This window comes from Elgaria multicarinata, chromosome 15 (assembly GCF_023053635.1).
Source record: "Elgaria multicarinata webbii isolate HBS135686 ecotype San Diego chromosome 15, rElgMul1.1.pri, whole genome shotgun sequence".
In the NCBI taxonomy this organism is placed as follows: Eukaryota; Metazoa; Chordata; class Lepidosauria; order Squamata; family Anguidae; genus Elgaria; species Elgaria multicarinata.
The window spans coordinates 15,012,581-15,038,865 of NC_086185.1; the positions used below are offsets into that span (position 1 = coordinate 15,012,581).

The window sequence follows — 26,285 nt, forward strand, 5'->3', positions numbered from 1 at the left end:
TATATACCTAGAGTGCTGGCTAAGCAATGGAAGGGCCAAGGGGGCACCATTATTGGGCTGTGCTAAGGGCATCAGCTGGATAGCATCTGCAAGGAAACAACCATCTTTTGTTCGTTTGCATCCAGGGTGCTGCTGGAGCACAGTTTATATAATTCAAGAGCATAACGTGCATAGAGTCTTGTGGTGCGATAAAAACAGTACTAGCCAATGAATTGCCTCTGTGGTCAATGGGATTTACTCCCACATACAAGTGTGCATTGGTTTGCAGCTTAACACATTCATTAAACTTATTAAAATGTATTTTAAACTGTTACATTTAAATGTATTAAATGGATGTCTTGCATTTACTAAATTAGGGTTACCATATGAAAAGGAGGACAAGGCTCCTGTATCTTTAATAGTTGCATAGAAAAGGGAATTTCAGCAGGTGTCATTTGCATATATGGTGAAATTCCCTTTTCATCACAGCAGTTAAAGCTGCAGGAGCTATACTAGAGTGACCAGATTTAAAAGAGGGCAGGGCAACTGCAGTTTTAACTGGTATGATGAAGAGGGGATTTCAGCAGGTTCTCCATATATACAAATGACACCTGCTGAAATTCAGGGTTTCTATGCAACTGTTAAAGATACTGGAGCCCTGTCCTCCTTTTCATATGGTCACCCTAACTAAATAGTTTTATGGAATGCATTATCAGAGCATAGATTAAAAAAATAGAGTCACATACCATAGCAGTTTTCATAACACTTCCGATCTCAAATGGAACTACTCCCCACCTTCATTCTACCTTCCTGTACGAAAATATCCTATACTTTATAGGGGATTTTCAACATTCCAGATGTTTTTGACTACAACTCCCATAAACCTCAGCCAGCATGGGTAATAGACAGGGATCATGGGAATTGTAGTCCAACACTTCTGGAGGGCACTGGTTGCTTACCCTCTGTTCCAGAGCGACGGCACTCTGTGACGACAGAGAATCAAGTTGGCTTTTAATTTTGAATGGAAGTTTAAGCTATATGTCACTCTCAATGTCTATCTCTATGTTCCAACTACTGAAGGCAAGGTGGGCGGGGTTATCGTAAAGATTGACGGGAGAAGGAAGAATCGGGATTGGTGCTCTGCGCAGGAGGCACGGCCTATGAGGGAGCGGGGAGGCGGGATCACGCTCCCGCAGTATGCTAGGACGCGGGACGCATGCGCAGAAGCGAAGGTGCCAAGATGAAGTAGGTGGGAGAGTCGTCATTGGGGCTGAATTGGGGGGCCGGGGAGAGAATAGGTAGTTACGGAGGAGTGGGAACAGGAGCAGGACTGTTCTTGAACCGGCGATCATTCCCGGTGCCTATATTTGTGAACCAGGCTTTGGCCTGGAACATGTGAAGTACAAGCACGGGAAGAGTGCTTCTGAGCTTGCACAGAGTGTCTTGTCATCATGCTGTAACTGCAGCCCACTCGCGCGCTCCTAGAGTTAGGGTTCTGAATTTGGGGATAGTCTTGAGCCGCAAAGCATGGTGTAGTCGTTAGACCAGCCTTCCCCAATCTGGTGCCTTCCAAATGTGATGGACTACAGCCCCCATCATTCCCAGCTGGCCTGGCCATTGGGTTGAACTGGCCGGGGGTGATGGGAGTTGCAGTCCTGCACGTCTGGAAGGCAACAGGTTGGGGAAAGTTGGTGTCAGAGTGGGACTGGGGGCACTCCGTGGTCAAGAAATTCACGGGGTGGCCGTGGCCCAGCCATTCTCTCTCAGCCTAACTTTCCTCACAAGATTGTTGTTGTGAGGGAAATTGGGGAGGAGAGCCATATATATCACCCTGAGTGCCTTGGTGAAAGGGTGGGATAAAAATATGTGAAAATATAATTAAATCTTAACATGTACACCTCTCTTTAGAAATCAGGTGATTAGCAATGCAGCGTGAGGTCCTGCCTGCGACTCAATTTTGTGTTATCCTCTCTGTCTTTTTCTCTAGCCCGCTAACCAAAGTGAAGCTGATCAATGAACTGAATGAACGTGAGGCACAGCTGGGCGTGCAAGATAAGGTCTCCTGGCATGCGGAGTACAGTGACAGTGCCTGGGTGTTTGTGGGTGTGTGTCAAGCGCAAAGACAACGTTGGGTGCTCAGACCCTGGAATATAGTAACTGACAAATCATTTTTGCTAAAAACATACTTATTAACCCTCTTGTCTTTTATCCTAGGGGGTCTGCCGTATGAGTTGACAGAAGGTGACATTATCTGTGTTTTTTCACAGTAAGTGAGAAATTAAGATCTAATATCAGAAGCGGAGAACTTGTTTTAAGGATTAAAGTTTTTAAAATGCTACTTTTTGATTAAAACTCATTCCCAAAGCAGGTAACAAAATTGTTGTTTTTTTAAAAAGGTAGTTTACAAAATTACTTTAAAAGATTTACAGTGCAGTACGTTACATATCTACTCAGAAGCAAGTCCCATTGAGTTCAGTGGAATTTACTCCTAGGTAAGTGAATATAGGATTGTAGCCTTGAGTCATTGCAGCTCCAGCTGTGTTGCTGGTTCTCTCCGATCGCTGTGTTGCTAGGAAACGTTTTTATTTATTTAGATTTTAAGTCTAAATTTGAAGTCCCTTAATAAAATGTATATTTAAAAAAATGACCAATAAGCTGTCTGAATTCATGCCATTAAAAAAATCCCCTGCTCATCCCTGACTGCTGAATGCTTTACAGGAGAAAGATCCAACAGTTCTTTTTATGCTTAGTGGACCTCTAAGAGAAGTAAACTCCAAAGCCACAGAGTGGTTACAAAGAATACCCCCATCTGCCTTTGCTGTTAACTCCCATTGCCTACAGATCATCACTGGATCACTTTGTGCTGACAATAATAAGTATCCGGGCCAGGTTTCTTTCTCAGTATGTGGTGAAGGCTCTTAGCTTTATTTTTGTATTTATATGCAACATTTGAATATGCCACTTTTCAACAACAAGTTCTCAAAGGAGTTTACATACTTAGACTGGAGAATGATTAAAATATCTTGAAGGTTCTCACTATGGTTTCATCAGCCGTCTTCTTTGAATAGGAGGTTCTTTGATTCTTTTAGATCCGGGGTGGGCAGCTTCAAGTCCTACGTTTGGGTTTCCCACCAGCAGCTTGGTTGACTACTGTCTGAACAGAACGCTGGACTAGACAGGCCTTTGGTCTGATTCAGGAGAGCTCTTTTTATGTCCTTATGTGCAGGGCCTGCATGCAGCCCTTAGTTTAGTTTATGCGGTCGCCAGCATCAGCTAGTGCCCTAGATACTATGGACCCATTCTTGCGCTCTGGACCATCTCTTTGAGAATCACTTCTGGTGTGTGCGTGAGAGAGAGAGAGAAAGGAAAAGCTATGCAATCTCATAATACTGAAAACTCTTATCTATTATTAGGTACAGCTCCTGATTGACTTTTGTGTGGGCCAAAGACCCTACCCACCCACCCCAAAAAAACCCTGTTCCCCACCTATTTTAGACCTTGCTGGGAAGTTGGTCTTGGGTCTCTGAACTCTGATGGTGGTGACTGCTGGAGACACTGGCCTGATGCACAACAGTTTGTTTATTTATTTAAGCATTTTTATGCCGCCATTCAGCCAAAAAAGGCTCTCACGGTGGCTTATAAAAGTATTTCTTGACAGTCCCTGCCCACAGGCTTACAATCTAAAAGACATGACACAAAAGGAAAGGGGATTGGGAGGGAGGAGGAGGAGGAGGGGGGAAAGGAAAGCAAATTCAGGCACTACAGTCTTAGTTGCAAAGTTCAGCAGTTAGTTGACAGTTGGCAACAGGAGGGAGGGGGCTTCCAGCCGGAGCTGGACCCAGGCACGATGGAGAGGTGCCTGGCTGCTGCGTCCTCCTTCACTGGTGGCCTCTGCCGAGACAGTTGGCAGCAGGAGGGAGGGGGCTCCCAGCCGGAGCTGGACCCAGGCACGATGGAGAGGTGCCTGGCTGCTGCGTCCTCCTTCACTGGTGGCCTCACAGGTCTGCCCTGCCTTCATATTGCTGTTGCTGCCCAGTGGCCACAGGGGAAAGAACTCCCTCTGGAAACATGATTTTGAGCACCAGCCTTGGGTCACACAGGATGTTATTCTTTGTAAAGCAGGTAGGGGCCTTGAAGAATTATTCGACATAATAGGAGAGGACAGATATCCGCCAGGATAGCTAATGGAAGATCCATGTACCAAAGGCAGCATACTGCCCAATACCAAATGTTAGAGACAAATGGGAACAGAAGGCCGTCGCCTTCATACTTTTGTTTCTGAGTGCTCAAAGGCAACTAGTTGGCTTCTGCTGGAAATGGAATGCTAAGCTAGATAGATCTTGGTGTGGTCTGCAAGGCAATTGTTATGTCCATAGTCCCAATTTATGGAGCAGGATTATGCTCATTTCACTGACCTGTTTTGATGAATTCTCCAGCTTGAAGTCCTACATTAACCTTTGCATTTCCTCCAGTACTTCCTCTTCTTGAGCTGTTTCCTTGATTTCCATTTTAGTGAGAAGGCTAAGCTCTTGTCACCTCTGTTGTCTTTCCCTTCAGGTATGGGGAAATTGTGAACATAAACCTGGTCCGCGATAAGAAGACAGGGAAATCCAAAGGTTTCTGCTTCATTTGTTATGAAGACCAGCGAAGCACCATTCTCGCGGTTGATAATTTTAACGGGATAAAGGTTGGTTTGGCAATTGGAGGCACTGAAGCGTCTGGGAATCCTCTCCGCTCTGTCTGGCTACTAGGGTTGGGCTGTGATGAGCTCCTGTTCTGAAATTACACTCAACAGCTCCTATAGAGGGTTTGTAGAAGTGGATGGTGAGTCTAGAGTAGGGCTCCTAAGGGCTCTTGCCAGAAGGAACAGCCCTTTTCTCATGTTGTAGCCACAGAAATCAAGCCTTTTCAAGAGCACTCGAAGAACTAATCCAAGCATTCTCCCAGGCCTTTTAACTTACAAGATAGACTTCCTTATTTTGCTGCAAGTCTTTATTTTGGGGCTCCCCTCCCACCTCACCCCAAAGAAAAGGGAAAGAAGAATATTGTCGAATATTGTATGGTTGTTTCCTAACAGTAATGATTCTGTGTTCACAGATAAAGGGAAGGACAATTCGTGTGGATCACGTGGCTAACTATCGCCCACCAAAAGACTCAGAGGACATCGATGATGTTACGAAAACCCTCCGGGAAAAGGGATGTGGTATTAAAACGCCTCCCCCAAGTTCTTCTGAGTCCTCTGAAGACGTTGAGGTGGAAGTGAAGAAGCACAAAAAAGGTGATATTGCTCGTTCTTTGTGTTGCATTTTAAGTCCATTTGAAGATCTCAAGTGTAGGAATGCTGGATATGAGCCAGTTTCTGCTCCCTGGAAAGGAGTACAGGGCAGGAAAGTAGCAAGGCATGCTGGGAGTCCAAAGTCCTGTCATTTTTCTGTCTTTCTTGGCTTCTGAGCCTTTTATCTGATTAGCATGGGCTGTAGGATAGCTGTACTGGGATGTATGCTTTAATCATTCATTCTAATTCATTCTAATCTGAATTTCTATTGGAGGGGGCAAATTATACATCTTTGGCCCCGTTCAGACAACATACTAAACCAGTGGTTCTCAACCTTCCTAATGCCGCGACCCTTTAATACAGTTCCTCATGTTGTGGTGACCCCCAACCATAAAATTATTTTTGTTGCTACTTCATAACTGTAATTTTGCTACTGTTATGAATTGTAATGTAAATATCTGATATGCAGGATGTATTTTCATTGTTACAAATTGAACATGATTAAAGCATAGTGATTAATCACAAAAACAATATGTAATTATATATTGTGAAATATTTATTTCTAATTACAAATAAATGAAATTTTGTCTTGAAGCATGGTGTAGCAGTGTCTCTGTTCCTAAGACCATCGGAAATATGTGTTTTCCGATGGTCTTAGGCGACCCCTGTGAAAGGGTCGTTCGACCCCCAAAGGGGTCGCGACCCACAGGTTGAGAACCGCTGCGCTAAACTATGCTGCTTAACCACAAAATGGTTAACAGAATGTGGATGTGCTGAACCGGTACTTGGCTGCAACAATGGACTGGATGAGGGCTAATAAAAACATCTTTATTCCAAGAAGCCTTTCTTTAATATGCAGCCTTGGATTTCTGTTTTTGCTTCTTTTAAATTTTGTTTTAACTGTTTTATTCTGTTTTTATTTTCATTTTATCTTGCACACTGCTCCGATATTTTTCAGTGGGGAGCGGTATATAAATATTCTAAATAAATAATAAATAAATAAATAATAAACTGAAATTCCATCCAGACAAGACTGAGATGCTGTTAGTGGGTGGTTCCTCTGACTGGATAGAGGGTGTTCAATGTGTTCTGGATGGGGTTGCACACCCCCTGAAGGAGCAGGCTTGTAGCTTGGGGTTCTCCTCGATCCATCTCTGTCACTTGAGGCCCAGGTGGCCTCAGTGGCAGGGAGTGCCTTTTACCAGCTTCAGCTGGTGGCCCAGCTATGCCCCTAACTGGACAGGGATAACCTGGCTGCAGTTGTCTATGCTCTGGTAACCTCCAAATTAGATTACTGCAATGCCCTCTACGTGGGGCTGCCTTGAAGACGGTTCAGAAGCTGCAGCTTGTGCAAAATGCAGCGGCCAAATTGATAACTGGGACCAGAAGGTTCGAGCATATAAGACCCACTCGCATTGGCTGTCTCTATGTTTCCGAGCCCAATTCAAGGTGCTGGTTTTAACCTATAAAGCCTTACACAGCTTGGGACCACAATACCTGACAGAATGCCTTTCCTGACATGAACCTACCCGAACACTACGTTCAACATCTAAGGTCCTCCTCTGGGTGCCTACTCCAAGGGAAGCTTGGAGGGTGGCAACAAGAGAGAGGGCCTTCTCTGTGGTGGCCCCCACAACTGTGGAACAATCTCCCTGACGAGGCCTGCCTGGCACCGACATTGTCATCTTTTCAGCGCCAGGTCAAGACTTTTCTCTTCTCCCAGGCATTTAGCAATATGTAATGACCCTGGTTTTTTGGCACATCGTTTTTAAAGTTGTTATAGTGGTTTTAAATGTATGTGTATTTTGCTTGTTTTTGTGTTTTTTAATCTTTGTATATTGTTTTTAAGTGTTTTATTTTCTGTGAACCGCCCAAAGAGCTTCGGCTATGGGGCGATATACAAATGATGATGATGATAATAATAATAATTAATAATAATAATTAAAAAAACCATTTTGTGGTTAAGCAGCATGATTTAGTGTGTTGTCTGAACGGGGCCTTTGTAAGGATTAAGGGTAAGAGTCTCTGCTTGATGTATAAGGCAGAATAAGCAGTAGGGCTGAGATCATGAATTAAAAAAATGTTCACTGTAGTGGGGCAGTTTTGGTTCTAGAAATGCTAGGAAGAAGAGTTTTCTGGAAAGGTGGAAGATCTGAGCATATGTTAGGTAGCTATAGAAGAGGAGAGGCCATGAAGGGCTGAGGGAGGGATATTTGCAGCAACCTTTTTGACATCCATGTATTGTCCTCTCTGTAAAGAGAAAAGCAAGAAGAAGAAGAAAGAAAAGCGAGGGCATCGGAAGCGTGTGAAAGAGGAAACGCTTGCTGATGTCCCACCTTCTAAAGCCAGGATCAAAGTGGAGAAGGAAGACCCGGGCTATGAACGATACGCTAGCGGAAGTCAGCCATCCTGGAGCAACATGTCCGGGCACAAACATGCAAGCCGGGTGCAGCAAGAACAAGAGCCCAAGTACGAGCGGGTGAGAGAGAGGTCTCGGGAAAGAGGCACCGATCGGGACAGGCAAGAGCAGAGGACATCCCACAGTGAGGAGAAGCACAAGAAGGCAGACGCTCCCAAAGAAAGGCTCCAAGCAGCTGAAAGCAGACGATCCCGAGAGCAGTGGGAGAGCAGAGACAAGCCTTCCAGGGAGAAGAAGTCCTCGAGCCGCTACTAACCCACCTGCCCTTTCCACTCTTGCAAGCGGGAAAGAGGGACATGGTGGCCAAACTGCCAGTCTATCAACTTGGGGGTCGGGTGACTGGCCTGAATCCTTTTTGGGGGGTGATATGGGGCAGTCTTTTCTGCTGAGCTTGCTTCCTCTCTTCAGAAAAGAGAGGCATAAGGAACAGATCTGGGCTCTCCATCTTCATCCCCTGAATTTTGGATCGCAAGCAGTATTCTGGAATTTTATTTTTTATTTTTCAAATCTGGGATTAATAAATCCATGTTGAATGGTTGTGGTTGCTTGCACTAGTTTATTCCCAAAGAGCCTGGTGCGTACAGAGCTTACATTCCTGCTGCTTGGACTTTTGTACGTATCATTGTTGAATCAGGCTGTGTAAACACTCAGGCAAGGACGGGCAGCCTCTTGGGAATCGGGGGCAGGGGGCAGTGTGGTATTATCTCGGGTGGGGAAACTCAGGTTCAGGAGCCAAATCCAACCCCCCGGGGTCCCGATCCAGGCCTTAGGGTTCCACAGATGTCCCCATCCTCTTTCCACCAATCGTTTGGGGTTGGCCTTGTGGTATTCCCCTCCCCACCCCTCCCCATTCCCAGCACTTGAAATGCCTCTCCTGATTCTTAGCTGCTGGCAGCACCAGTTTTCAGCTAAAATATGCTGCTATTTTTGGTGGGTTTAGCCCTGGTGTTGAATTCGGTGTTGGAACCAAAAGAGGTTCTCCACCCCTGCTTCAGGGAAGTGGTTGGGTGTTGCATACAGGTAGTGAGTGTGCCCTAAGCCAAAAGTGGGCAGGACCATTCTCCCCCGCCCTTTCTCTAGTTCATAAAGGCAGATGGAATTCTGGAAGGATGGCTATTTTCATTGCCGGTGCTTGTGTGTCTTTTATAGCTGTGTATGGCAGGTAGAAATTCAACAATTACTGACGGGCTGGTTACAGGGAGCAGACAACTCCCCTGTTAAAACAGCTCCACTGGCTTCCAGTCTGTTTCCGGGCACAATTCAAAGTTATGACCTATAAAGCCTTGTATGGCTCGGGTCCAGGTTATCTGAAAGACCATATTCTCCCTTATGAACCTGCCTGTGCATTAAGATCTTCTGGGAAAGCCCTTCTTTCAGTCCCTCCATTTCCACAGGCGCGCTTGGTGGGAACATGGGAGAGGGCCTTCTCGGTGGCTGCTCCAGTGCTTTGGAATTCTCTTCCCGGGGAAGCTAGACTGGCTCCCTCCTTGATGGGCTTTGTTCCAACAGGCCTTTGGAGAATAATCTGGTCCTCCATTTATGCTAAGGACTTGTAAAATTGTTGTGTATTTTAAACGTTTATGTTTTAATATTGTATTTTTTTTTTAAAAAAATGTACATTTCTTTTCCTAGGTTTAAAATGTATAGGTTTTTAAATTTTGTAAGGCCACTTTGAGGCCCAGTATTAGGCAAAAGGTGAGATACAAATAAATATAATAATAATAATAATAATAATAATAATAATAATAGAAGATCATTCCTGTCAGGGACGAGGAAGCCTATTGAATTCTGCCTACTCAGTAATTTAAAGCTGAAAAAGGCTTGCTAGACGCCCAAAGTCAAGGGCAAAGGGGTAGGAAAAAGTGTGTTTAATATAAAAGAGCTCTTTTATATTAAACATCTTTTTTTTATCCCTTTGCCCTTGGCTTTTGGGGGGAGGGAGTCCCTTTCTGTTGGCTTTAGAAGGCCAAAAATGTTTGCCCTAGGTCGCCTTTTAGCATCCCTCGCTTGGCATATCTCAGCTTGCACAAGGGTGTCCTCAGCATCTGTCGATCATACAGCCCACTCTTCCATTTTCTATCTCTACGCACTTTGCTGCCCCCCCCCCGCCTCGTTACTATCGTTACTATCAAGCCGCGCCTCCTCATCCTGCCTAGAAAAAGGAGGCGGGGCGGACGCCTACAAAGTCACGCTCACGGCGCAGGCGGGACCTTGACCCTCAGCGGCCCTGCCATTGGTTAGGTTTGTCCCGTCCCTCCTGAGCGTCCATTGGCTCGTCCAGTCACACGCTTTGGAACGGCCTTGCGCATTGCCGATCACCCGGCGGCGGAGCCCTTTTTGGCCTTTACCGGCTACTGTCCAGAACCCGGTCTTCTCTTCAGCTGAGGGAAAAAAAAAAAAAAAGGAGCGCCGCGCGACTGACGCTGCCGCCCGGGAAGGTAGGAAGGGGGCCCCGGCGGCTCCCTTCCTTCTCCTCAGCCGCGATGTCCGTGCTGAGCTGGAAGCCGTTCGTCTACGGCGGCTTGGCCTCGCTCGTGGCCGAATTCGGTGGGTGAGAGGGCAGGGGAAAAAAGGGGGCGGGGGACGGAGGAAAGGATAGGCCGTAGGCGCGCGCGTAGCCCCGCCCCGCCCCCGTTACCGGGCAACAGGCCACGCCCTTTCCCGCTGCCTAGCAACGACGTGGCCCTGCTCCGAGGCTGCTGTGGAGGTCTAGGCCGACCCCTTGATGGCTGCTCATGGGGGCAGGGGAGCCGCTCTAGTGCCGTGGCAGAGAGTCAGGCTCGGGCTGAGGGGGAGACCCTGGCCCAAATCCCCTCCTAGCCCCGGAGCCCAGTGGGTGACCTTGGGCCCACCTCACCTGGCCTACCTCATAGGGTTGTTGTGTAGGGTGACCCTATGGGAAGGAGAACAGGGCTCCTGTACCTTTAACAGTTGCATAGAAAAGGAAATTTCAGCAGGTGTCATTTGTATATATGGAGAACCTGGTGAAATTCCCTCTTCATCACCACAGTTAAAGTGCAGGAGCTATACTAGAGTGACCGGATTTATTTATTTATTTATTTTATTTAGAATATTTATATACCACTCCCCATTGAAAAATTTCGGAGCAGTGTACAAGGTAAAATAAAAATTAAAACAGAATAAAACAGTTAAAACAAAATTTAAAAAGAAGCAAAAACAGAGATCCAGGGCTGCATGTTAAAGAAAGGCTTCTTGGAATAAAAGAGGGCAGGGCTCCTGCAGCTTTAACTGTTGTGATGAAGAGGAAACTTCACCAGGTTCTCCATATATACAAATGACACCTGCTGAAATTCCCTTTTCTATGCAACTGTTAAAGGTACAGGATCCCGGTCCTCGTTTCCATAGGGTCACCCTATTGTTGTGGAGAAAATTAGGAAAACCATGTGCACCCATTGCCCCCCATGGAAGGAAGATGGGATAGGAAGGGAAGCCTGGGTGGCCTCATGGCAGTGATAAGAGGGCTCGGCTAGGAGAGAACTTGGTTTGAATCCCTGGCATTCTCCTGCAGCCTAACCTACCTCAAAGTGTTGTTGTTAGGAGAATGAAGATCGCTTGCTTGCCAAACTATGCTCCTTAGAGAAAGAGCGGGACAAACATGTGGCAGTTAAAGCGAAGCCATGGCAGAGTCTGTTCTCCAGTGTCTCCCCGCTGATATGGGGACTGGTTAGCCATGTGCATGAGTCTTCGTTTTCTGGCTGTAAAAGCAACTGAGAATCCTCCTGTGGCACCTTCAAGGTTAAGCAGATTCATTGTGGCACAGGCTTTTGTTGACTGGAGCCCACTTCTTTACCTGCAGGAAATGTTCTCTCTGTGTGTAGATATGTATAATAAACTGCTTAACAATTACCAGGTGAAATGACTACTGAAGGAGACAGTTCTAGGAGAAGGGGAACAAAATGACAGTTATTCCCAGCTGAGCTGATGGAGTGGGGCTGGATGCCTCATTTCTCCCTTTTTAGGAGGGAATTGGGCATAATAATATATATATTTCATGTGTGTGTGTAGTTATCAAACACACACAGAATTCATCTGATGAAGTGATCCTTGGTCCACAAAAATTCATGCCACAGTTAATCAGTCCATAAAGTGCCCAACACTCTTCCCCCCCCCACTTTTCTCCTCTTTTCTGTAACAAATGAAACCTTTTGAATTTGCCTTTGAGTTGTATAAATGCCCTGACTTGCCTGTAGCTTTCTCCCAATCAATAACTAGCATTTACCTGCTTGTGTTTGTCATTCCAATGATTGTTCCACGTGGTGGTTATATAATGTCATTATATAACATTCTAAGAGAACTGGTACCTGAATTTGGTGTTTTCTCATCCCTCGACCATTTGTTTCACCTCCTTTTGTACATATTGTACACTATTTTGACTGCATTAGTAGAAAAGCAATATATCGATGTGGCAAGTAAATACATCACAATTCAGTGTGTTCAAAGCACTTCTCCTACATTGTCTCAGTAATCCTTACAACGGCTCTGTAATGTAGGTCAGTATTACTGTAGAATGCATGACTGAGACATTGTAAGCTTCTTTTAGACTGCCTGCCACACTTGTGGAGATGGGGGTTAGGGCCGTCAGATTTACAGCCATGTCATTGGCTCCTACACTGCAGTAACTTACAAAGTGGCAATGTTATTGGTTCATCATCACTGTAAATATAACTGACTGCTGGTTATAATTCCATCTCTGAAGATAAGTAAGTGGGGTTTTCCCGAACACGTCTATGGAACACTGCAAAAAAATATCATTGATGCTGCTCAGACCTATTTGGGGAAATGTGAAATACAGATGGAACAAATCTTAAGGGATCTGTTTGGATGGCTTAGAATAGCATAGGCCATGCTTTGTAGAAAGGAAAGCAAATTTATTATTATTATTATTATTATTATTTATTGCATTTATATCTCACCTTTTTTCCTTCAAGGAACCCAAGTTGGCATACACAATCCTCCTGTTTTATCCTCACAACAACAACCCTGTGAGGTGGGTTGGGCTGAGAGTCTGTGACTGGCCCAAAGTCACCCAGTGGGTTTCCATGGCCGAGTGGGGACTAGAACCCAGATCTCTCGACTCCCAGTCCGACACCTTAGCCACTACACCACACTGTATGAGCCTATTTGCATCCTAGTCAAATCCACAGGTTGCTACAGGGTGGCTTCTGCTGACCTGAATGTTAGGCAAGATCACCCAGTCACCTCCTTTCTTATCTGTCACTGTAATGTCTGAGCTGTGGCCTCTTTTTTTTCCCTTGCAGGGACCTTCCCTGTGGATCTCACCAAAACACGACTTCAGGTCCAAGGCCAAAGCATCGATGCCCGATTCCGAGAGATCAAGTATCGGGGCATGTTCCACGCCTTGTTCCGCATCTCCAGGGAGGAAGGCGTTCTGGCACTCTACTCCGGGTAATGCTTGGTCCATCTCCCTGTCAATCACCACACAGTGTCTCATGTATTTCTCTCATCCTCTCAGTTGAGGCTTTCCTTCTGTCTGAACTTACATAGGACTGAAATGCTGGGGGAGCACAGCCCCCTTCCCCCGCCAAAGAATGGTGGGGCTGCTGCTCTCTTAAATGCATCTAAATGTTCTTTCTTTCCCTACCGTAGGATTGCGCCAGCCTTGTTAAGGCAAGCATCTTACGGCACCATAAAGATTGGTATATACCAGAGTTTGAAACGGCTTTTTGTGGATCGTTTAGAAGGTCAGTATGTCAGGAAAACATTGTGGGTCTTTTTTCCCCTTGATTTGTAAAGTGCCGTATATAATGATGCTGTTGTATAAATAATAATCCATTATTTATCTGGCTCTGGCTCCCATGTTGTTTTTTCATCTCAAGGTGGACAAAAGTTCTGTACCGATCCAATGCACAAAATGCATAATTGCACCCAAAGATGCTGTTGAAAGTTACTTTTATTCTTAAAAGATCTAACATGTTTCTAGTTCCATCACTCTTCCTTAGGGGACTTTTTTCTTCCTTCCTTCAGCTTTTTCAAGGGAGAGGGTGCTACCTTTCTCTCCACTTAATTGCTGTCTCTGCTGCTTTCTTCAACATCTTTGGATATAATTGTCTCCTCACGATTCAGGCTAAAACAGACTTCCTGCTCGATGTTCATCAATAGCTTCTACCTGAGATCGAATCTTTTGGTGTTGGATACACCGGGTTAAGCATGCAGGGATGCTTCTACACAGATGGCATACAGGCTATTCCAAATTGGGGAGGCGGGGTGGGGGGAATGCTCCTTCATGGAATTAAGTGAAGCTGCTGCAGTCAGCAAAGCTGTAGCCTTCATTCAGGCTAGTGGCTGCTACTTAGTTTCACCTGCTTCCATTTCCTGGCAACCTCTCTAGCATTTCTTGTGAATTGGAATAAAGTCCCTGGGCAGTACAGAGAACTTCTGCAATTGGACAGTATAGAAAGATAGATAGATTAAAATACAGTTTCTCTTCCTTTCTGGAAGCTTGGACCTCAGTGCTGTTGCTCTTAAAGAATCCATGTTGAGTTGGTAGTCCTGCCACCTCCAGGCTGCTGATGTAGAGCAGATAAAGGGGAAAAAATCCTCTAGAACACGCAAGAATGGAACATCACACCTTGATTAAAATCTAGCCATCGTGCCTCCCTGCTTGTCTTTTCACTGCTCAGCAAAGTTGCCTCTCTCTGTGCCCTGTCACATGTGCTGTGTTGCAGTCTCTCTGCTTATGGGTACTATGTCCTAAATTTTGTTTCTCTGCAGGCCTGGGGCAGCCAGTGACCCGGTCTCTTTTGGAGAGCGCTGCGGTCAGTACAACTGCCCTTCCCAGCGTAACTTCCCTCTAACTCTTGGCTTTTCCTTTCTGAACTAACTGCCTAATCTCCTCTGCTGGGTTTTTCAGTTCGCGCTCTCAATAGAATCCCCTCTCCCCCTTTCAAAGGTGTTTGAACATTGAGAGGCCCACGGGATTGGGTGCCATTCCTTTGGAGCAGGAGTGTTGAACCACTTTCAGCCAGAGGGCCGAATTCAATGGCAGAGAAGCTCTCGGAGGGCTGCATCCCAGGGGTGGGCTGGGCCAAAAATACAAGCGTATTTCAAGCTTAGAGCTTTTCCTGTCAGTGACTAAGCCTTGGGAGAGGCATTTCAACGTTTTAAAACAGAAGTGGGGTAGGGAAAGTTCACAAAAAGCAGAAACCACCAGACGATCAGTGATTGGGGGTGGGTCCAGGGAAAGAGTGTGGGGCCATCTGAGGAACCTAAGCAGGCTGGATTAGACCCCAGGCCTAAAATTCCGTTCGTCTGCTTTAGAGTTAGCTGCAGTGAAGAACAAGTTAAATGGTAGTCTGATCTCTTGCTCTCACTTATCAAGTTGCAGAAGCGTTGATTATAATCCAGCGGTCACACAATGCCGTCCTTGATGCCGTAGGCCCAGGAAAGATGAGGCTGGAAAGTTGGGAGCGCTTGGTCTTTACGTAGCATCGTCTCTTCGTCCTCTTCACTTTTCCTTCCTGAATTTTACTCTGCCGCCTTGGGCAGTCTTTGGGTTATAACGCCTTCTCCAAACTCCTTCTTCCTGATTGCAGACGAAACGTTACTGATCAATGTCATCTGTGGGGTAGTGTCAGGGGTGATCTCCTCTGCGCTGGCGAATCCAACAGATGTGCTGAAGGTAAGGGGCCTGCTTTGCTTGCGTGTCTGCCGCTTCCATGTGCCATCTACACTGGGGCCTAAACTGTAGATACTCTTGCTGCTATAGCTGCTAGTCCCACATGTGTCCCACTCTTCTTTCCAAGAACAAAAGCAAGGAAGAAGGGAAGAGATGGAGTACAGTATTGCTCAGCTTTTGCCTTTGCTTGATTCAGCTTACTCTTGTAATGGTTTAGAGAGGATGTAGAGCAATAATTTCCAACCTTTTCAGATCCAGGATCCGCATTTAATCATAACACAAACCCCCATTTTATTTATTTATTTAACCACGCATGGCCGTTTTCCTCCTCCTCGCTGTCGGGCGACCAGATGTAAAGAACAAAGAGCTGTGCAGAAGAGGGAATGTCAGCAGGTGCCGCTTGTCATTCAGGGATGAGAAAAGCTACACCTCTTAAAATTCCACCTTCTGGACAATATTTTAAAGGTGCAGGAGGCCTGTCCTCTCTGCATCTGGTCACCCTGTCTTTGTTTTCTCTCTCTCAGAATATCCATATAAATAAACTAAAGGCCGTGGTGGTGGTATATTACGGTGCGATGGGCAACCTGCTGCCCTCAGCCCAACTTCAAAAGCCTTCAGATCTCTGGCACAAAAGATCTGTCCCTCCCCCAGCAGGCTGCTGTGCAGGATGGAGGATAGAGAGAAGGAGGCGGCAGAAAGAGAGAGAGAAGGGGGTGCCCTGCCCACTTCCAGCTCTAGCCCCACCCACTGCCAGTGTGCTGTCCCTGACAGATTACCCCCCCCCCTGAAGGAATGCACCCCCCAGCCAAGGTTCCTTACCCCTGCACTAGAGCATGACCCATTTGTGAGGCCCAAACCACTGGTTAAAGGCCAGTTTATTTATTTATTATTTATTTATTTATTTAGAATATTTATATAACGCTCCCCATTGAAAAATTTCGGAGCGGTGTACAAGGTAAAATGAAAATAAAAACAGAATATAAACAGTTAAAACAAAATTTAAAAGAAGCAATAACAGTAATCCAAGGCTGCATGTTAGAGAAAGGCTTCTTGGAATAAAGATGTTTTCAGGAGGCGCCGAAAGGAGTACAAGGTTGGTGCCTGTCTGACCTCCAGAGGCAGGGAATTCCACAGGAGGGGCGCCACCACGCTGAAGGCTCTTCCCCTGGTGGATTCCAATCGGAGGATGGATCTAGGTGGAACCACCAGGAGCAGGCCCTCGGATGACCTCAGTGACCGGGCAGGTTGGTAAGGGAGAAGGCGCTCTCTCAGGTATCCTGGTCTCAAGTTGTTTAGGGCTTTGTACACAAGTGCAAGAACCTTAAACCTGGCCCGGTAGCGAATAGGCAGCCAGTGCAGTTCCCTCAGCAGAGGAGTTACACGCTGGAAAGGGGCAGCTCCAGACAACAGCCGAGCTGCAGCATTCTGCACTAGCTCCAGCTTCCGGAGCAGCTTCAAGGGCAGCCCCACATAGAGCGTGTTGCAGTAATCCAATCTTGAGGTTACCAATGCCTGTACTACCGTGGTCAAGCTATCCCTGTCCAGGAGAGGCCGTAGTTGGCGAACCAACCGAAGATGGTAAAAGGCACTCCGAGCCGTGGCGGCTACAGTTGTGTAGAACAGCTGATTTTGAGAGTGTGTGAGACTGCTGTATAGGCTTGTGCTCCCAGAAAGGAATAGTCATGTTTTAGTGTTTTGGTCATACAAGCAACTATTTTGGATGGCAGCTGGCTGTTTCAAATTTCCATGAACTTTGTTGATTCACTTGTCAGGGGATTCACTTGCTGGCCTCTCTCTCTCTCCTCTTTTAGATCCGAATGCAGGCTCAGGGCAGTCTGTTCCAGGGAGGAATGATTGGAAGCTTCATAGACATCTACCAGCAGGAAGGCACACGGGGGCTCTATAGGGTACGTGCTGCTTGAGCATTTCACTAACACCTAACTTCTTGAAATGCCTGCATCACCACCCATCTGCATTTTGCAGTCTTGTTTCTTTAGAGAAGAAACCCTTGTGGAGAAGACTCGTCAAAGACAGCAACAGTTGCCGAACTTTGGTTTCAGAACTATGTAGATAACCATTTTGTTTTAGTCCGGTGATTGTGTAGCAGAGGAAACAGGTGAATATTCCTAGTGTGTCCTAATATCAGCATGTCCTGTCTAAAGATAGAGCTCAAAACACAACGGGAAAAGGGAGCAAGAAGGGGCCTAGGCCATTTATCTTTAGTGATTCCCCCTTAACTACTGGTTTTATAAGCTATTGAGGGAGGCACGATTTCGTTAAAATTAGGAGGAGTCAGAGAGTTGGGCTTACGGATTCCATTAAGGGGGCCTTTACCTTTTCTCCCACAATTTGAGCACTGTTTTAGGATTCTCTCCATGGTTGACTGTCATCTTAATGCTGCATGGAAGTAAGAAGAAATGAAAACTGCATCCCACCAGTCTACTAGGAAAAAAAACTTATAAAAACAGTAGCAAGGATTGAAGAAGTTAGAACTGGAACAGATTAAAAGGCCTGGAAAAATAGAAAGGTCTTTACCTGGTGCCAGAATTACAGTGGCGGTGGGTGCCCAGCAACCCTCTCTGGGGAGGGAGGGGCATTCTGTAGTTGTAGGGCCACCATTGAAAAGGCCCTTTCCCCTCTAGTCACCCGGCACACCTCGTCTGAGGATCTTTTCACCTGGTGAAAATCCAGGTAGGTATATGTGGAGGCAGGCTGTCCTTCAAGGCAAGCCGTCCTTGAGGGCATCCTTGTGTCTTAAAGCACACAGGGAACTCAATCCAGTTGGTACAGTCATTTCTCTGTGCCAAGGACTTGGCTTGAAATATGCGGGAAAGAAAATGTGGCAAATTCATGCCTGCTTTTTCCCTAATCCAGGACAAATCTCTTTCCGACAAAATGAGTCGGTGCTCCAAATAGTGCCAAATATAGAGAGACTTTGATGCCGTTGCGCTGTTACCTTCCTGCTCACAGAACTTCCGAGATGGGCTCAGCCTTTTTGAGCTTCTGAAGGCTCGATGGGCACCAAGGAATTGGTGCTCACAGGCGCCACGCTGCTAACCCTGGTGCAAGGACACCGAGTAGCCGTCAGGGCTGAGAAGGGATTTGAACCCGGATCTCCCTGGTTGGTCCAACACTCTTATCTACATCACCACAGTGGTTTCAGTACTTTTACTGGGGGCATTTGCCCTTAAGGCTCGCTGCCTGTATCACTGTACTTACAACAGGTCTATCTTTGGAACTCCATAAGAACTGAATTGCTGCTAAGGGTCTTTCCTTTCTTAAGGTCCTGTTCTTTTTGTTCCTAAGCAGATCTTTCTTTGATCTGAATCAGGATTAGCCCAACTCTGTGCAAATGCAAATTGTGTTCTCAGAACAACAGCAACAAAAAGTGGAGTAATATATGCAGTGTTATTTATAGGCACCGTTCTAATTGCAAAATTTGGTGAGTGTTTCCCCCCCAGAGCAGAGAAGTATGAAATAGGGGACACTAATGACCTAGGGCAGAGTTTAAGGGCTATGTAGATATGACTACACATCTTCCCCTACCCCCCCTTTGAGCCCACTTATTTTCAAGATTTTCTCCGCTAAAAGTCCAGCGACTTCCTTTTTAACCTGCAGCTGAAACTCTAAGAATTCCAGACTAACGATTTGTGCACCTGCAGCTCCCGCTCTCTGGCTTGCGTCCAAAGACGCTCTCCGTGACTCTGTTACCAGAGTTTCCTAATCTCAGCTGAACCTCCATGCACTAAAAGGGGGGAATCTTCTGGGTCACTTCATATGATCCTTAAACCAACTTTGTTCATATGGTGTCTTTGCCTCTGCTGGGATGATCAAAGCAAGCTCATTCTGTTACACAGTTGGAGGCTTAAATGACCTGTCAGTTTGGTCGCATGCCTAGCAAAGCGTCGGAATGCAAAGAAGATGAACTTGACTTGAGTCCAGCAACACCTATCAGTCACTGCCTTTTTCTCACCCTCTTGTAGCTGCTGAATCCGGGGAATAAAAAACTCTGCGGGATCTTGATTTGCCCAGTTCGCCTGGTGGTTTCAGTAGCTTTAGAAGTGATTGGGGTTGTCATTGCAGACTAGTAGGATTTGTAGAGCTGAACTGAGGTGGTATAACCAAGGGGATTTAGAACTCTTTGGCCTGGTTCACACATAACGCTATCTCATGGTATGAGTTGTTGAATTCTGGGTTGTGATGTATGAACGTGGCCATGCTAACAAACCATGATTTGTTAACCACGAACAACCCAGGAAGAGAACCTGTGAGTTGTTGGGTTTTGAACCGTGGCTTGTTGTTATGTGCGAACCAAGAACGATGGCTTATTCATAGGTTGTTTTGCCGGGTTACAGAGGCAGGCAGTAAAAGAAACTCAGCCATTTTCCATGCCAGTACTACACCACTGCAAAAGCATTTGAGATACAGGGAAGGAGTAGGCGAAGGAGGGAACGAACAATCCAAAAACAGAAAACAAACCAAAGTTTGTTTGATCATCTACCAGACAAATCATATCTAGGCTAACAAACTATGGGTTAAAGAACCCATGGATTAGCTTTATTTGTGAACCAGGCCTGCAAGTCCACAAATTAGGATCCAATGCAACCGTATTCCCCTGTTCTTTTCTCAAGCTTAGCACAAACAAAAAAGAATAAGATGCAAATTCTTAGATAAGAGACGGAATGACAGAGTAATATACGCAAATCGTCAGAGTGTGTTCCTGTTTGGATTTCTATTACAAAACTGAGAATTTGGCCAAGGAACATTGAACTGGTGGTGGTGGTGGTGATGGTGGTAGGGACACAGCAAGCTAAATTTTCTAGGCATAGTTGAAGTTTTGCCCAGAATCCTGGAAGTAAACCTAACAGCCACTGGGCCTTTGTCTTCCGAAAGCTTTTGCAGACTGCAAACAGCAAGACAAGGATGGGGATGAAAGGGTATTACTGCAGGGGGAGGCTCTCCTAGTGACCTCGGGGCCAAGCACGCTCTTAACTTCCAGCCTTTTCACTTGGCAGGGCGTGGTCCCCACTGCTCAGCGTGCTGCCATTGTGGTGGGAGTCGAGCTGCCAGTCTACGACATCACGAAGAAGCACTTAATCCTTTCGGGACTGATGGGGGACACGATCCTCACCCATTTTATGTGAGTGTCTGTCAGCTGGCCTGCTTCGTGAGCTTTGTAGGCTGTGAGAGGAGCTGGTGTGTTTCTTTGAAGGAATTGTTGGCGCGGAGCAGCCAAGGCATTGCTATGAAGGTGTGAGACCAGCCCGTTTGCATCAGCCCTGCAACGTGCCTTAGGTCTGTGTTGAGCCTCCCCCCGTGGTCTCTGGGGATTCCTTCCGTTATCTGTTTGCAGGCAAATCAGCCACTTTGCTAGATCTTGGGGGGGCGGGGGGGGGGGGGGCAGGCAAGGGGGCCTGAATAGGAGAGCCCTAGGAGTGCCGTCCCATATCAAGGGCTGAAGATACATAGAATCATAGAATAGTAGAGTTGGAAGGGGCCTATGAAGCCATCAAGTCCAACCCCCTGCTCAATGCAGGAATCCATCCTAAAGCATCCCTGACAGATGGTTGTCCAGCTGCCTCTTGAATGCCTCTAGTGTGGGAGAGCCCACAACCTCACCAGGAAACTGATTCCATTGTCGTCCTGCTCTAACAGTCAGGAAGTTTTTCCTGATGTCCAGCTGGAATCTGGCTTCCTTTAACTTGAGCCTGTTATTCCGTGTCCTGCCAGAGAGTAGTACTGCCAGAGTAGTACTGCCATGTAGTACTGCCGTGTACTGCCAGAGAGAGGAAGGTCCGCTTGTTCTCTGTGTCAATGTTCTTGGTTTTAGGGTTTTAGAATCTGACTTCCTGTAACTTCAGCCTGTTATTCCATGTCCTGCACTCTGGGAGGATCGAGAAGAGATCCTGGCCCTCCTCTGTGTGACAACCTTTTAAGTATTTGAAGGGTGCTATCATGTCTCCCCTCAATCTTCTCTTCTCCAGGCTAAACATGCCCAGTTGTTTCAGCCTCTCTTCATCTGGTGGCCCATGAAACGTCTGCCCCATACAACTTGTGCTATAAAAGGGGACATAGGAAACTGTCTTATATTGAGTCAGACCATTGGTCCATCTAGCCTAGTGCTGCCAACACTGACTAGCTGTGGCTCTTTGACTAGGCAGGAGTTTCTCCAGCCCTTCCTGGAGACGTCCAGGATTGAACCTGGGGCCTTCAACATGCAAAGCAGGTGCTCTACGGCCCCTCCCCACCGGAGGAAGATTAGAAATATGGAGCCTGGCAAGAGAGCCCACATTTGGGGTCCAAGGAATGGCTGGACTTGCTCCTGCTTACATTTGGAGGCTTGGTTGCATCTCCTTTAAGCTTTTTTAGCACTACATCTCTGCGAGATGTCTCCCTTCTGCCCTTCCTGAAGGCTGGGTGTGCTCTTTTCTGTGTCTCTCTGTATTCTGGAAGTACCCATCTGATGTACACACGTCAAGAAATCCACAAATGCAGTTGCCAGATCATTAGTAGTAACTTTACATTCAGTTCTGACAGGCACCTCCTCTCTCTCTCCGCCCGCCTGTGGCTCTGAGCCATCCACACTTTGCAGATAATTAGGAGGGGAAAGGGTTCAGTCTCTTGCTCCATGCTGGGAATGAGAAGTCAGCACTGTCTCCTGTTGTGTCCTCTGACACATACAGAGAGCTCCGGGAGGAAAAGGCGTCTCCTCTCTTAAGTTCACACCAGGGACTGAGGAAAGGTCAGAAGCAGCAGAGAGAGGGAGACTTTTGCTGCTTCTGACTTGCACCAAAGCGAGCTCCAGGCCAAGGATCTACCCCAGTCCTCCTTGGGATTCTGCGCCTGCACAAGAGGGTTTGGCAGGGGGTTGGCGGTGACTGCAAACAATAGTTGACTGCGAAGTCCAGCTAAAATCTGTGGATTCCTCCACACATCGTTTGCTCCATCCACACGTTCAGAGAAATAGGGTGGGCCTGTTTCTGGAAGGAGTATATCCAGGGTGGGTGGATTTCGCAACCCCAAATGGCTTTGTTCAGAGTGCCCTCTGGCATGCTTGTCTCTCTAGTTCCAGCTTTACCTGCGGGCTAGCTGGCGCCATTGCTTCAAATCCGGTGGATGTGGTGCGGACCCGGATGATGAATCAGCGGGCCATCGTGGGAAGCATAGACCTCTACAGGGGTACGCTGGATGGTCTGGTAAAGGTAAATGCAGTCCCTTTGAGAGGGGGGGTCGTCTTTAATGACAGAGAGACGGGGAAATCCTAAAAATAAAGAAATAAATAGGGAATTCCTAAAATGCTTTTGATTTTGCTCATACCGTTGTAGACGAATTCAGTTTTGTGTCTAGAGAGGTGGTGGAATTCTTGCCTCCTCAAAAGCGCTCGTTCCCCAAAGGAGCCCAGCACTTTTGCTGTGCGTTTGCACTTTTTAGGGGTATGAAGGGCCCTCTTTCAATCCCTTTCTCCTTTACCAAAAATAATAAATAAGCATGGATATAGACGGTTCAAGGATTTGGCTCCTTTAAGAAGGCTTCTTCTCATAGGTGAGGTGAAGTGGGATGGTCTTCATCCCCGGGAACAACCGACCAGGAATCTGTCCTGTCGCAAGCCCCATTCTAATAAATGAGACTGGCCCACAAGCACATGTCTCTGTGTTTCTGGCAGTTTCCAGTGCCCAGCCTGCCTACTGGAGGTGAAAACTCTTGCAGGGCGGAGGAAACTGGTGAGGAAATTGAGGTTAACCAATTGGAAAGCAAATTGTTTTCTGCTCCGCCATATAGCCTTATTCCTTTGAGGGCACTAGGGACTGTTGATCCGAAGGAATTCTGAATGTTTTCTATCTCCTTCCCAGACATGGAAAAGCGAGGGCTTCTTCGCTCTTTACAAAGGATTCTGGCCAAATTGGCTGAGGCTCGGCCCTTGGAACATCATTGTATCCTTCATATAATGTGAGGCCTTGTTGGGCAAGGAGGGATGGAGGGGGTTCTCAAAGCAGTTGCTGCATAATCATTTTGGGGGGACTTAGGTCCGTTGTCACAGCTGGGGTTTTTGTAGGTGCAATATTGTGTGGGATTGTGGGAGTAGTGGTTCTTTTAGACAACAAAGATGACAACATTCTAGTCCTTGTAGTGTCGTCTGGAAATATTCACTCCGCAGAGCCTTTTGTGCAGTGCTATGCAGATTTAGAGAGCACCCAATTGACAGGTTATCTTCCCAGAATTGACAGGTGTAGGGAGAGTTGGCCCCCTTTTCTGGCCTTTCCCAACTCTGCTTCTGTGTAATGAAGTGTCATACACCTGCACTAGTCTGTGGGCAAGGGAAGGCTAGAGCAGAGAGTCAGGAAGGGGCCGGAGATACTACAGAGTACAGCGGTGACAGAGCTTTTCACTTTCCATGCAGAAGGTCCCAGTTCAATCCCTGGCAGCTCCAGTTCTAATAGGTGTCAGGACTGGGAAAGAGTGACCCTGGAGAACCATCTTGATCCTTATTCATATGTTCACTGCATTTTGACTAGATGTAGAGTCAAGGTTTCCACTAGCCTGTCTTTGAGGGAACAGCTGTCTTCTCCTCTCCGATGGTGGGGAAGGCTTTCCCCTTTCCCCAGTTACAGTTAGGGGATCGGGGGGGGGGGGAATGCCATCCTCCAACACGACCAAGCAAAAGCAGCCTTTGTAGATTCCAAATGAAAGTAATCGGGGAAGTCCCAGGGATATTTGTTTACTGGATTTGACTCTTGTCCTGCTTTTTGACCAAAGAGTCCTATTCCCTTAACTTCTGCAAGTCTGGATGGCGGAGCTGCCTTGTGATTTGGGGTGGGAAGTGGCTTCTCCAAAGTTTTGGAAGTGAAAATTTGTAGGTGGTTAGCCCGAGCAAAAAAAGCCTCGTGTGGCGCAGAGCAGTAAAGCAGCAGTTTCTGCAGCTGAAACTCTCCCCACGGCCTGAGTTTGATTCCAGCGGAAGCTGGTTTCAGGCAGCCGGCTCGGGTCGACTCAACCTTCCATCCTCCCGAGGTCGGTAAAACGAGTACCCAGTTAGCTGGGGGAAAGGTAATAATGGCCGGGGAAGGCAACGGCAAACCACCCCGCTATAAGGCTTGCCAAGAAAACGACAGCGAAAGCTGGCATCCCTCCAAGAGTCAGTAATGACTCAGTGCTGGCACGAGAGGTTCCTTTCCTTTCCTTAGCCAGAGCAAGAGCTTGGTTGGGGGTCTCCTTGTCCCAGCAATAGCAGCCCAAAAGCGAGTGTGACTGGTCTGCTGCCCGTTCTTTAAACTACTTTGAAATGGGAAACTAAAATGGCTGCTAAGCTGAAAATGACACATGGGTAATGGAATGGGGAAACCCAGCCTTTGAAAGCATTTCTTTAACTCGGTGGCAGTTTTTTATCACCTATGAACAGCTGAAGAGGCTCACTTTCTAGGGACTGGCTCAGATTGGTGATCCGGCTGCCCTTCCTGCTCATGTCCTCCTTTCCTGCATCTTCATGCCTTTTTGCCTATGCAGACTGAGGCCCACCAGACCCAGCTGAATGCTCAGTCTCAAGAGCCTGGCTTGGATGAGAAGGGGGATAGTGGGGCCAGAAACCCTCAGAGCCTGTTGCATGTGCTTCCCCACAAGGGGAAGGGTGGGGTGTGACGGGGAGAGCGCATGGGTCCGAGTCTGTATCTTCTGTGAAGAGCCATGTGTGTTTGAGGTCCTTCCCAGTTCAGCTTATTGCAATGTGGGTTTTGCAGTAGGCTGTGCCTTCCCCGAAGTCATGCCTGAGGCGACGGGGTGGACTCAAAGGGGCTGCTGCATTCCCTCCATTGTCATGTGACCGTATTAAACTATTTATTGGAGGTGGGTGCCTTGTGTTGTTTTTTAATTGCATAGTAGTCTCGTATTGCTGCTGGAGCAGGCACTAAAACAGCTGGTCTTCTGTTAGATGAAAAACGAGAATTACTTGTCCAACTGCCCTGTTTACCAGCCATCAAAATTGGACTGCTGTGATGTTGTAGAATGTTAAGTCCTAGAACCGAACTGTTGTGATGACACAGAATGTTGGCGAACATTCTAACTGCCGTGGAGAAAGGATCAGTTCTGAAAATTCAACATTTCTGCAGCGTCATTCAAGGAGTTGGAAAGTCAGTTTGGCTGGGGTGATAATTCATGCTTGGGCTAGTGATAAGAAAGGTGGGGCTACCAATAAGGGCTGTATTGTTTTGACGGGAGGGAGGCTAGACAGTTGGGGAAAACAGGGCGTCAGAGAGGATGAGAATGTCCTATATTATTTTGAAATAACCAAATAACATGGCTGTGTGTTTCTAGTAAATATACTTGCCATCACAGGTGCTCTTGAGCTTATTAAAGGTCAAATCAGAAACTGGAAACCCCTTGATACGTTTTAACCATGCTCATAAAGGTGATAGACTTCCTTCTAAGGGGACTGAGAATGACTCACTTGAGGTTTTTTGCTTGCTTGTTTGTTTTTTACCTCGGGAAGGTCAGAAACAATACATAAAGGAGCTCCTATGTATGAAGTTACTGAAGGTGAGGGAGGGAAAATAAAGGGTCCATCGCATACAAGTGGCAAACAAATGCTAACACATGATAAATGAGTTTCTTTTTAAGGATGTGGACATCTGAGACATTATTGGAAACGGGATTGCCCATTGGGATGGAAAATGTATCCTGCTGGTGAAATTCAATTACAGATTGGAGAACACAGGTGCAAGGCAGGGCAGGGAAGTAATAAAAATAGCCCTGCAGAACAGGTTTCTGAATGTCTCCATGTTAGATTTACTGCCTGTTAGCCAATGCTATGAAGAAAAATGGATAGAAGTAAGGCTGTTGGTTACCCCTAGTGCATTATCCAGCCCTTTACCCTCCAGAGAATGTGCTAAAGCCATCAGCTTTCATAACCACAGTCCACCTGCATCAGACGCATGGAGGGTTAACCTCAATTCCCTGTGAAACCA

The 26,285-nt window shown here is 46.7% G+C and overlaps 2 protein-coding genes across 2 annotated transcripts; both read left to right on the forward strand.

The window, feature by feature from the left end:
• Positions 1-1,144: 1,144 nt before the first annotated feature.
• On the forward strand, positions 1,145-8,211 carry RBMX2 (RNA binding motif protein X-linked 2). Its single transcript, XM_063141894.1, has 6 exons — positions 1,145-1,224; positions 1,967-2,082; positions 2,194-2,245; positions 4,537-4,666; positions 5,077-5,257; positions 7,513-8,211. The coding sequence occupies exons 1-6, from the start codon at positions 1,196-1,198 to the stop codon at positions 7,926-7,928; spliced, it is 924 nt and encodes a 307-aa protein (XP_062997964.1). The 5' UTR covers positions 1,145-1,195; the 3' UTR covers positions 7,929-8,211.
• A 1,865-nt stretch (positions 8,212-10,076) lies between these two features.
• Positions 10,077-25,166, forward strand: SLC25A14 (solute carrier family 25 member 14). Its single transcript, XM_063141895.1, has 9 exons — positions 10,077-10,220; positions 12,953-13,100; positions 13,302-13,396; positions 15,248-15,333; positions 17,142-17,237; positions 20,346-20,470; positions 22,397-22,532; positions 23,181-23,261; positions 24,707-25,166. The coding sequence occupies exons 1-9, from the start codon at positions 10,157-10,159 to the stop codon at positions 24,746-24,748; spliced, it is 873 nt and encodes a 290-aa protein (XP_062997965.1). The 5' UTR covers positions 10,077-10,156; the 3' UTR covers positions 24,749-25,166.
• Positions 25,167-26,285: the final 1,119 nt, after the last annotated feature.